This window comes from Oncorhynchus masou, chromosome 28, assembly GCF_036934945.1.
Source record: "Oncorhynchus masou masou isolate Uvic2021 chromosome 28, UVic_Omas_1.1, whole genome shotgun sequence".
NCBI classification, from domain to species: domain Eukaryota; kingdom Metazoa; phylum Chordata; class Actinopteri; order Salmoniformes; family Salmonidae; genus Oncorhynchus; species Oncorhynchus masou.
Window position 1 is genome coordinate 10,812,594 of NC_088239.1, and position 13,270 is coordinate 10,825,863.

At 45.4% G+C, this 13,270-nt stretch overlaps 1 protein-coding gene across 1 annotated transcript in view; it reads left to right on the top strand.

Annotated features, from left to right (window-relative positions):
- Positions 1-9,411, top strand: part of LOC135517153 (catenin delta-2-like) — a 586,832-nt gene extending 577,421 nt beyond the window's left edge. The window contains exons 24-26 of the mRNA XM_064941201.1: positions 5,672-5,803; positions 6,361-6,437; positions 8,851-9,411. Of these exons, the coding sequence (XP_064797273.1) occupies positions 5,672-5,803; positions 6,361-6,437; positions 8,851-9,177 (536 nt within the window). The 3' untranslated portion in view covers positions 9,178-9,411. The remainder of the gene's footprint in view (positions 1-5,671; positions 5,804-6,360; positions 6,438-8,850) is intronic.
- Positions 9,412-13,270: the final 3,859 nt, after the last annotated feature.

A 13,270-nucleotide genomic window follows, 5' to 3' on the forward strand; every position in this document is an offset into this window, starting at 1 on the left:
CAGCATAAATACTGGAGGCTGAGACAGGAGGGGTCAGGAGACACTGTGGCTCCATCCGATGACACCCCCGGACAAGGCCAAACAGGAAGGATATAACCCCACCCACTTTGTCAAAGCACAGCCCCCACACCACTAGAGGGATATCTTCAACCAACAACTTACCATCCTGAGACAAGGCTGAGTATAGCCCACAAAGATCTCCGCCACAGCACAACCCAAGGGGGGCGCCAACCCAGACAGGAAGATCACATCAGTGACTCAACCCACTCAAGTGACGCACCCCTCCTAGGGACGGTATGAAAGAGCCCTAGTAAGCCAGTGAGTCAGCACCTGTAATAGGGTTAGAGGCAGAGAATCCCAGTGGAAAGAGGGGAACCGCCCAGGCAGAGACAGCAAGGGCGGTTAGTTGCTCCAGAGCCTTTCCGTTCACCTTCCCACTCCTGGGCCAGACTACACTCAATCATATGACCCACTGAAGAGATGAGTCTTCATTAAAGACTTAAAGGTTGAGACCGAGTTTGCGTCTCTCACATGGGTAGGCAGACAATTCCATAAAAATGGAGCTCTATAGGAGAAAGCCCTGCCTCCAGCTGTTTGCTTAGAAATTCTAGGGACAATTAGGAGGCCTGCGTCTTGTGACCATAGTGTACGTGTAGGTATGTACGGCAGGACCAAATCAGAGAGATAGGTAGGAGCAATCCCATGTAATGCTTTATAGGTTAGCAGTAAAACCTTGGAATCAGCCCTTGCCTTAACAGGAAGCCAGTGTAGGGAAGCTAGCACTGCAGTAATATGATCAAATTTTGGGGTTCTAGTCAGCATTCTAGCAGACGTATTTTGCACTGACTGAAGTTTATTTAGTGCTTTATCCAGGTATCCAGAAAGTAAAGCATTGCAGTAGTCTAACCTAGAAGTGACAAAAGCATGGATTAATTTCTGCATCATTTTTGGACAGAAAGTTTCTGATTTTTGCAATGTTACGTAGATGGAAAAAAGCTGTCCTTGAAACAGTCTTGATATGTTCTTCAAAAGAGAGATCAGGGTCCAGAGTAACGCCGAGGTCCTTCACAGTTTTATTTGAGACGACTGTACAACCAATAAGATTGATTGTCAGATTCAACAGCTTTGCATGATCTGAGAGACAAGGCAAGAAGGGCCTTCTATGCTATCAAAAGGAACATAAAATTCAACATACCAATTAGGATCTGGCAAAAAAATACTTGAATCAGTTATAGAACCCATTACCCTTCATGGTTGTGAGGTCTGGGGTCTGCTCACCAACCAAGAATTCACAACATGGGACAAACACCAAATTGAGACTCTGCATGCAGAATTCTACACACACAAAAAAGAGAGAGCACATGGCTTTTAACTGTTATGCGGAGCAGCACAGGGGATCCCAAGAGCAGACTCAGATGAGGAAACAGATGAATGAACCAAGGTATTCATTGTAACACAGGGAGGTATTGGAGTGTAGACTGGAGCTGAAGCACGGCAATGGTTAGCTTGAGATTGGGTCCTGGCGGAGGCACGAAGACAAGACCGGTCCCTCCTCCAGGTGCAATGACAACGGCGCCTGTGGTCCTGGACTGAGTTATTGTGAGCTGGAGGAAGGCCAGTGACGAAGTCCAGAGCTATGTGTGACCAGGGGCGACTGGGTATGGGAAGAGGGCAAAGCCGACCGGACATAAGTTTGGTGGAGGTTTTGTTCCTGGCACAGACCGAGCAGCCACCATGGTGGGCCACCAAAATCACTACCGCAGGAAGGCGACAGTCCCGTTCATGCCAGGGTGACAGGTGAGGTGAGTAGCATGGGCCCACTGAAGAATGTCAGAGGGAACTGAATCTGGCACAAACAGAGCCTTACAAGGACTGCTTCCTGGATCAGGCGGGACTCGATCTCCCAGGAGGCAGCAGCAACGATACAGAAGGATGGCTTAATGGTTTCTGGCTCGGTATCTGTGTTGTCTGCTGTGAACTGACGGGAGAAGGCGTCAGGCTTGGTATTCTTAGATCTGGGGCGAGAAAGGTTATACTACCTGCTACTGGGGAGGGGAGTGCCAGGCTGGAAGTCAATGGCACAGTTGTACGAGCGATGAGGCGGCAGAGATGGTGTGTGGTGCTTATGGAACACAAGAGTTCAACTGTGATACTCTGGAGGAACAGAAGACAGGTCTGGGGGTTCTGGAATGGACTGGGATACAGACAAGGCAGGTGGAAGAACAGAATGTAGACATTTGGAATGACAATATATACTCCAAGTAGTAACCCTGCGGCTGGTCCAGTAAATCTGTGGGTTGTGTAGTTTTAACCACGGATGGCCCAGAACAGGGACTGTCAATTATGTGGAAACTGATATGTTCTTGGTGATTACCAGAGAGACGCAGGATGACTGGAACGGTTCTCACAGACATGGGAGAGAAGCTTACCATTGAGATAGTAGGCATCGAGAGGTGAATTAAGAGGAACAGTGTCCAGGCCCAACTGGTTGACAACACCTCGGTCCAGAAAGCTCTCGTCGGCAACATAATCTATAAGAGCAGCTGGAGGAAAAGCCTGACTCTGCCACACAAGGTTGGCCTGGTTGGCCTGGTCTGGTGGAAGATGGGCAGGCAATTTGACCCAATAGTATTTTCCACATATCACCCGAGCCTCTTCTTGCTGGACGCAGGGAACAAGTGGAAACCAGGTGACCAACCTGGCCACAGTATAGACAGCTCCTAGTATCGACTCGCCGCTGCCTCTCCTCTGGAGATAGACGGGTACGGCCGAGCTGCATGGGTTCAGGTTCAGAACATGCCTGGTATTGGGATACAGTCTCAGTGAGTGAGTTCGTGAATGCCTCCTGAAGAGGCCCCTCATCCCAGCCGCTCTCTGCTGCGAGGGTGCGGAACTCACATGCCATTTCAGCAACAATCTGGGAGCCTTGACGGAGGGACCGGAGTCGTTTAGCAGCGTCCTTTCCGCAAACTGGGTGGTCAAAAATCTTCCTCATCTCCTCCGTGAATCTACTATAGGAGAACAAATGGGTGACTGTCTCTCCCATACAGCAGTCGCCCAGGAAAGCGCTGCTCCACAGAGGCAACCAATCAAAATCATAATCTTAGCTCGTTCACTAGCATAAGAGTAGGGCTGTTGCTCAAATACTAGTGAACATTGTACCAAAAAGGCTCTGCAGGTTCCGAGATTACCATCGTAGCGCTCTGGAGCAGGAACAAACGGCTCCCGGGTGGAGACGAGGGACTTGGGACAGGTCGTGGAGGTTGAGGTTGGAGTGTGCTGGGTTGGGACAGGTTGTGGAGGCTGAGGTTGGAGTGTGCTGGGTTGGGACAGGTTGTGGAGGCTGAGGTTGGAGTGTGCTGGGTTGGGACAGGTTGTGGAAGCTGAGGTTGGAGTGTGCTGGGTTGGGACAGGTTGTGGAGGCTGAGGTTGGAGTGTGCTGGGTTGGGTTGGGACAGGTTGTGGAGGCTGAGGTTGGAGTGTGCTGGGTTGGGACAGGTTGTGGAGGCTGAGGTTGGAGTGTGCTGGGTTGGGACATGTTGTGGAGGCTGAGGTTGGAGTGTGCTGGGTTGGGACAGGGTAAACAGGTCCGGAGGGGAATCCAAGGGAGTGGTGGTGTGGTGAGTCCAGAACAGGGTAGCAGTGCGGTGAGATGTGGAACAGGAGCGATGGTCAGGGTGGGGAAATGAGCAGAGATTACGATCTGGCAGAGTGGAAGTGGCAGAACTGAGTATTTGCAGAGGTCTTGATAATGGAACGAGTTGCAGCTGGTAGGGATCTGCTCTGACTCCAGCACACCTATCTAGAGAGAGTGTGTGTGTGTGTGTGTGTGTACTGGGGGAATGGCTGCAGGTCAAGCAGACACCGGAGAAGACACCACTAGGGGCTGTGTCAGGAGCAGATGTGACATGAACTGAACCGGGGTTACCAGTGAGCGTGTGTTTGTCTGTGCAACATTTCTGAGTGCCTGGGCGCTCAGTGTACCATGCTAATAGCACTCAGGCCTGGTCTCCAGGGATAACCAGATCTAACAGTGAAGGGCTGGGCGAGGGTGTTTTGTTCCAGTATTAATGATCCGTTTAACAGAGCTGTCACAGGGTTGTCTTAAAAATTCCTCTCCACTCTTCTCCTGTCCTCTGTTGTTTTAGTAATGTAAGTTGTGTATGTTTCTGTTCGGTTGAACCTGCTATTTAAAGACTTCTATGATCTGGTCAGTTTAATAAAGTGCAGGTTAGCAGTATATGTAATGTGTGAAGTACGTACTTGATAAGAGTGTGCAGGTAAGCAGTATTATAGACTGTAGTGTGCAGGTAAACATTATTATAGACAAGTATTATAGACCTTACTGTGTAGGTAAGCAGTATTATAGACTGTAGTGTGCAGGTAAACAGTATTATAGACTGTAGTGTGTAGGTAAGCAGTATTATAGACTGTAGTGTGTAGGTAAACAGTATTATAGACCAGCATTATAGACTGTAGTGTGCAGGTAAACTGTATTATAGACTGTAGTGTGCAGGTAAACTGTATTATAGACTGTAGTGTGCAGGTAAACAGTATTATAGACTGTAGTGTGCAGGTAAACAGTATTATAGACTGTAGTGTGCAGGTAAACAGTATTATAGACTGTAGTGTGCAGGTAAACAGTATTATAGACTGTAGTGTGTAGGTAAACTGTATTATAGACTGTAGTGTGTAGGTAAACAGTATTATAGACTGTAGTGTGCAGGTAAACAGTATTATAGACTGTAGTGTGCAGGTAAACAGTATTATAGACTGTAGTGTGTAGGTAAACTGTATTATAGACCAGTATTATAGATTGTAGTGTGCAGGTAAACAGTATTATAGACTGTAGTGTGTAGGTAAACTGTATTATAGACTGTAGTGTGTAGGTAAACAGTATTATAGACTGTAGTGTGCAGGTAAACAGTATTATAGACTGTAGTGTGCAGGTAAACAGTATTATAGACTGTAGTGTGTAGGTAAACTGTATTATAGACCAGTATTATAGACTGTAGTGTGTAGGTAAACAGTATTATAGACTGTAGTGTGCAGGTGAACAGTATTATAGACTGTAGTGTGCAGGTAAACAGTATTATAGACTGTAGTGTGCAGGTAAACAGTATTATAGACCAGTATTATAGATTGTAGTGTGCAGGTAAACTGTATTATAGACTGTAGTGTGCAGGTAAACAGTATTATAGACCAGTATTATAGACTGTAGTGTGCAGGTAAACTGTATTATAGACTGTAGTGTGCAGGTAAACAGTATTATAGACTGTAGTGTGCAGGTAAACATTATTATAGACTGTAGTGTGCAGGTAAACAGTATTATAGACTGTAGTGTGCAGGTAAACAGTATTATAGACTGTAGTGTGTAGGTAAACAGTAGCATTTTCAGGGGACTGTAATTGGGCCTGTGTGTGTGTGTGTGTGTGTGTGTGTGTGTGTGTGTGTGTGTGTGTGTGTGTGTGTGTGTGTGTGTGTGTGTGTGTGTGTGTGTGTGTGTGTGTGTGTGTGTGTGTGTGTGTGTGTGTGCGTGCGTGTGTGTGCGTGCGTGATTAAGCGTGATCAGAGGATTAGTGTGCTACTATGGCAGGATACGACCTTCATGCTGTCACACTAAACATACCTAATGATGAATAATGTGTGTGTGTGTGTGTGTGTGTTACAGTTAGCGCACCGGCCTCTCCCAGAGAGATGATGAGTATGAAAGAACGCAAGACCGAATACGACTCCACAGCAACCAATGCAGGTTTCCACGACAACAAAGGAGAGCACACCTCCCGAAAAGACACCATGGCAGGTGTGTGTGTGAAGGAGAGAGAAATAACAGACTATTACTTTCTATCTATATATCTCTTTCTGTCATTCTCACTCTCCCCCTCCCTCTTACACTCTCCACTCTCTCTCTCTCTGTCTGACACCCTCTCTCTCTCATTCACTCTGTCTGACACCCCCTCTCTTTCTCTCTGACACCCCCTCTCTCTCTCTCTCTCTCTCTCTCTCGCCCCTTCTCTCTCTCCCTTCTCTCTCTCCCCTCTCTCTCTCCCCTCTCCCCCCTCTCTCTCCCCTCTCTCTCTCCCCTCTCTCCCCCCTTCTCTCTCTCCCCTCTCTCTCTCCCCTCTCTCCCCCCTTCTCTCTCTCCCTTCTCTCTCTCCCTCTCTCTCTCCCCCTCTCTCCCCCTCTCTCTCCTCTTTCTCTCTCCTCTCTCTCTCTCCTCTCTCTCTCCTCTTTCTCTCCCCTCTCTCTCTCCTCTCTCTCTCTCCTCTCTCTCTCCTCTTTCTCTCCCCTCTCTCTCTCCTCTTTCTCTCTCCTCTCTCTCTCCTTTCTCTGTCTGACAACCTCGCTCTCTTCTTTCAGTCAGAATCTCCTGTGGAACATCCACGTTGTTCCGGAACTCTTATGTTACTACTAATGACGAGATCGAACACAACCAGGTGAGCTACACCACACACACTTCTAATATTATAACACACACACTACTAATGTTATAACACACACACACAACTAATATTACACCACACACACACACAACTAATATTACACAACACACACACACACACACACACACACACACATGCAGTCAATTAGTATTTGGTAGCATTGCCTTTAAATTGTTTAACTTGGGTCAAACGTTTTGGGTAGCCTTCCAAAAGCTTCCCACAGTACAGTACAGTGTGTTCTGTCCCATTCCTCCTGACAGCTGGTGTAACTGAGTCAGGTTTATAGGCCTCCTGACAGCTGGTGTAACTGAGTCAGGTTTGTAGGCCTCCTGACAGCTGGTGTAACTGAGTCAGGTTTATAGGCCTCCTGACAGAGCTGGTGTAACTGAGTCAGGTTTATAGGCCTCCTGACAGAGCTGGTGTAACTGAGTCAGGTTTATAGGCCTCCTGACAGAGCTGGTGTAACTGAGTCAGGTTTGTAGGCCTCCTGACAGCTGGTGTAACTGAGTCAGGTTTATAGGCCTCCTGACAGCTGGTGTAACTGAGTCAGGTTTGTAGGCCTTCTTGCTCGCACACGCTTTTTCCATTCTGCCCACCACTTTTCTACAGGATTGAGGTCAGGGCTTTATAATGGCCACTCCAATACCTTGACTTCGTTGTCCTTAAGCCATTTTGCCACAACTTTAGAAGTAGGTTTGGAGTCATTGTCCCTTTGCAAGACCCATTTGCGACCAAGCTTTAACTTCCTGACTGATGTCTTGAGATGTTGCTTCAATATATCCACACAATATTCCTCTCTCATGATGTTATCTATTTTGTGAAGTGCACCAGTCTCTCCTGCAGCAAAGCACCCCCACCACATGATGCTACCACCCCCGTGCTTCACGGTTGGGGTGGTGTTCTTCGGCATGCAAGCCTCACACTTTTTCCTATAAACATAACGATGGTCATTATGGCCAAACAGTTCTATTTTTGATTCATCAGACCAGAGCACATTTCTCCAAATAGCACGATCTTTGTCCCCATGTGCAGTTGCAAACCGTAGTCATGCTCATTTATGGCAGTTTTTGAGCAGGTGCTTCATCCTTGCTGAGCGGCCTTTCAGGTTATGTTGATATAGGACTTGTTTTACTTTGGATATAGATACTTTTGTACATTTTTCCTCCAGCATCTTCACAAGGTCCTTTGCTGTTTTTCTGGGATTGATTTGCACCTTTCACAACAAAGTACATTCAACTCTAGGAGACAGAACATGTCTCCTTCCTGAGCGGTATGACGGCTTCGTGGTCCCATGGTGTTTATACTTGCACACTATTGTTTATATAGATGAACGTGGTACATTTAGGCATTTGAAAATTGCTCCCAAGGATGAACCAGACTTGTGGAGGTCCACACATTTTTTCTGAGGTCTTGGCTGATTTATTTGGATTTTGCGATGATGTCAAGCAAAGAGGCACAGAGTTTGAAGGTCGGCCTTGAAATACATCCACAGGTACACCTTCAATTGACTCAAATTATGTCAATTAGCCGATCAGAAGCTTCTCAAGCCATGACATCATTTTCTGGAATTTTCCAAGCTGTTTAAAGGCACAGTCAACTTAGTGTATGTAAAATTCTGACCCACTGCAATTGTGATACAGTGAAGTATAAATGGAATAATCTGTCTGTAAACAATTGTTGGTTAATTTACTTGTGTCAGGCACAAAGTAAATGTCCTAACCGACTTGCCAAAACTACAGTGTGTTAACAAGAAATTTGTGGAGTTGTTGAAAAATGAGTCCAACCTAAATGTATGTAAACGTCCTACTTCAATTGCACATACATGTACACACACACACACACACACACACACACACACACACACACACACACACACACACACACACACACACACACACACACACACACACACACACACACACACACACACACATATATACATATACACAGACACAAACACATACGTATGCACACACACACACATATACATATACACGCACGCACACACACATACATGCACACACACATACACACAACAACCCGCCCACGCACACACATACGTACACGCACATACATACACACACACACATGCACACACACACACACACACACACATACAACACACACACACACACAGACACATACACAGACACACACATATTTTTACGTCCCATCTGGTGCCATGGTGATGGTTGTCACGGTTACGTCTTCAGGAAGGCGGAGGTTCTGATAAGCTCTGATATGCCTTCTGGAATCTTCCCCACTGAACCGGCCGAAAATCTGGAGAGATTGAAACCGTTGCAACATGAATCCATACCCCGCCCTTATCCAATTAATAAACCTTATATTTTAACCTCAGATAAAGGTAGACAGATTAAACAGCTCTGTGTTTTCACTTCCTTTCCAGATCCCTCCCCAGCCCATGGCCCCTCAGGCAGACTGCTCCTCTACACCCCTAAAAGACTACGACACGTTCCCTCCATCCCTCCCTCCCTCCTTCCCCCCTCCGCAGAACCCTGGCCGCATGCTGGATGACTCCTTCTTCGAGCCCCTCCCCCAGCCCCTCCCCCAGCCCCTCCCCCAGCCCCCGTCTCAGGCAGCCACTGACCTCCGGATGCACCTGGGCCTCAAGTCCACCGGCAACTACGTGGACTTCTACTCTGCATCCCGGCCCTACTCCGAACTCAACTACGAGACCAGCCACTACCCGGCCTCGCCTGACTCCTGGGTCTAGAGACAGGAGTCACAACTTAACATGGGTCCTGGTGTAGGGTTTAGCTCCAGCCCAACACTAACAAACAGCACACCTGCAAGGTGTAATGAACCATTGATTTGAGGATATTAGGTTTATTAGTGCTGGGCTTGAATAAAATCCTGCATAGTCCCATAGCTCTCCAGGATTGAGAGTGAAGAACACTGGTGTAGAGTAAATAGGGGGTGCGAGGTTAATGTTAGTAACCAACGGCAAACAGGGATGGAAGGGGGTTAGGGGGTGCTAGGGGGATGTGAGGAGTTGAGGTGTGAAGAGAGACTGCGCATGTGCATGAATACCACAAGACATTTTGCCGCCAGTTCAGTTTGTTCAAAGCTTGTTCCACTGGGAAAGGGAGTGGGATAGATGTGTCAGAGTGAGAGAGTGAGAGAGTGAGAGTGGGAGAGTGAGAGAGTGAGAGAGAGAGAGAGAGAGAGAGAGAGAGAGAGGAGAGAGTGTGTGAGAGAGAGAGAGAGAGTGAGAGAGAGAGTGTGTGTGTGAGAGAGAGAGAGAGAGAGTGTGAGAGAGAGAGAGAGAGAGAGAGAGAGTGTGAGAGAGAGAGAGAGAGAGAGCGAGAGAGAGAGCGAGAGCGAGAGAGAGAGCGAGAGAGAAAGAGAGAGAAGTCCTTGACAGAAGAAAAGAAAAAAAAGAGAAGGGAGAGAGAAGATGAGAGGAAAACACCAAGCACAAGACAGGACAGGATGTTTACATGAAAAACAAGGGGGCAGCTTTCCACCCGTTCATTACATTGACTTCTGACTTTCATCGTCAATCAAAGCTTCTACCTTTCTACGGAGTGTTGTCTGTTGAAGAAGAATCTTCCAGCCTTTTAGGTTTTTATTTTCACATCTTTTTTATTTGTACTTTTTGAAGTTGTGGATGTACAGTATTTTGGTGTACAGTACAGTACAGTGACAGTACAGTACAGTGACAGTGACAGTACAGTACAGTACAGTACAGTACAGTGACAGTACAGTACAGTGCCAGTACAGTGACAGTACAGTACAGTACAGTACAGTACAGTGACAGTGACAGTACAGTACAGTGACAGTACAGTGACAGTACAGTACAGTACAGTGCCAGTACAGTGACAGTACAGTACAGTGACAGTACAGTGACAGTACAGTACAGTGACAGTACAGTGACAGTACAGTGACAGTACAGTGACAGTACAGTACAGTACAGTGACAGTACAGTACAGTACAGTACAGTGACAGTACAGTACAGTACAGTGACAGTACAAAACAGTGACAGTACAGTGACAGTACAGTACAGTGACAGTACAGTGACAGTACAGTGACAGTACAGGACAGTACAGTACAGTACAGGTACAGTACAGTGACAGTACAGTGCCAGTACAGTACAGTGACAGTACAGTGACAGTGACAGTGACAGTACAGTACAGTGACAGGACAGGACAGGACAGTACAGTACAGTACAGTACAGTGACAGTACAGTACAGTGACAGTGACAGTACAGTGACAGTACAGTACAGTGACAGTACAGTACAGTGACAGTACAGTACAGTGACAGTGACATTACAGTACAGTACAGTGACAGTACAGTGACAGTACAGTGACAGTACAGTACAGTGACAGTACAGTACAGTGACAGTACAGTGACAGTACAGTACAGTGACAGTACAGTACAGTGACAGTACAGTGACAGTACAGTACAGTGACAGTGACAGTACAGTACAATACAGTGACAGTACAGTACAGTACAGTGACAGTACAAAACAGTGACAGTACAGTTACAGTACAGTACAGTGACAGTACAGTGACAGTACAGTACAGTGACAGGACAGTACAGTATAGTACAGTACAGTGACAGTACAGTGACACTACAGTACAGTGACAGTACAGTGACAGTACAGTACAGTGACAGTACAGTACAGTGACAGTACAGTGACAGTACAGTGACAGTGACAGTACAGTACAATACAGTGACAGTACAGTACAGTACAGTGACAGTACAAAACAGTGACAGTACAGTTACAGTACAGTACAGTGACAGTACAGTGACAGTACAGTACAGTATAGTACAGTACAGTGACAGTACAGTGACACTACAGTACAGTGACAGTACAGTGACAGTACAGTACAGTGACAGTACAGTGACAGTACAGTGTCAGTACAATACAGTACAGTGACAGTACAGTACAGTACAGTGACAGTACAGTGACAGTACAGTACAGTGACAGTACAGTACATTGACAGTACAGTACAGTGACAGTACAGTGTCAGTACAATACAGTACAGTGACAGTACAGTGACAGTACAGTGTCAGTACAATACAGTCCAGTGACAGTACAGTACAGTGACAGTACAGTACAGTACAGTGACAGTACAGTGACAGTACAGTGACAGTGACAGTACATTACAGTGACAGTACAGTGACAGTGACAGTACAGTACAGTACAGTACAGTACAGTACAGTACAGTACAGTACAGTGACAGTTGACCTGGATGGTATTGTGTATATTACACATCTTGTCACTACCGACTGACCGGCCACTGGATATTGTTTTCTAGTAACCAAATAGAGACTGAGAAGAAAACACTTCCCACTGGGCACACATCTCATTTCAATGTGGATATTTGGTTAATATTTGGTTTAGACATTGATCAAGTGAGATTACAACCTATATTCACCCACTGAAAAAAAGACTGCCAATAGTTAGTTGAATGTCCAATGTGTTTCAACCATCTAAAAGCACAACCAAATTCCAATGTAAAAACAATGTCTTATTTTTGGTTTAGTTGTCACAGTCTATCACTGTGCTTTCAACCATTTAAAAGCACAGCAAAGTTCAAATGGGAACACAATGTCCGATATTTTCTTTATTTATACAACCAATTCATGTGTAATCACGTATCACTGTGCTTCATCTAACTACATTACAAGTACATGTGCAAGTGATTAATACCGATTGAGATTCTACCAGATTATTACAACAACTGTGAAGATCTGCACAGACCTGCGACCACCTATACATGCTATCTTGATCGCGCACGCTTTATATGATTACATAACAAGAAATGTTTAGATACAGTCAAATTTAAATGTGGCCATTGGATGTGTTACTAATTTTAAGGTTAAATGTTACATTAGTTTGTCAGATAGCCTTATCTTAAGACTTTTTACTGTCTTGCAAATGTAATGTTGAATTGTGTTCTGTTGACCAAGCAATCAAATATCAACATTTATAGGAGATGTATCTACTGTTTGGATAGCTCATTCTGACCCACTGGCTTCATCTTTAACTGGTATTTTTGGTTGAGTTGGTGACATGAATCGAACATATAATTTGTAACTTGTCGACAAATTAACAGGCTATTTGTTGTATTCAGGAAGTGATGTTTAATTGTGTTTGGTTGTCAACACAACCATATTTCACCATTTGAAGACGCGTCTTCTGCTGGAATAGTTCCATCTGTGCCACTGGGTCTGTGTTAAATCGGATCAGCCGTTGGAAAAAAATCAGCTGTGAAAAGTTCTGATGTGATTGGTCAAAAAAAAAACAATTCGTGAAAGACAGATCAGAATTGGGAAGCCTGTGTAAATGCAGCGTGTCTTAGTCTGTCTTTAGTCCCAGTTTGTATACAAATGAATTACTGTTGGATTCACGTCTCCACCTCACACCATAAATCACAGTTTAAAGAATATTAGTGAATCAAACTTGAAATGCACTTTAAATAACGTTTGATTTGATGTAGTCTGAGTCTTTAACTTAGATTGTTGGTTGAGATGGAGAAGTGAATCCAACATATCTGTAGCGGTTTGTGTCGAAGGAGAGGCGGACCAAAACGCAGCATGGTTATTATTCATGGTTCTTTAATAAAGAAACTATACATGAATAGACAAACAAAACCAAGAAATGTGGAAAAACCAAAACATCCCTATCTGGTGCAACAAACACAGAGACAGGAACAATCACCCACAAAACCCAACACCAAACAGGCTACCTAAATATGGTTCCCAATAAGAGACAATGACTAACACCTGCCTCTGATTGAGAACCATACCAGGCCAAACACAGAAACAGACAAACTAGACATCCAACATAGAATGC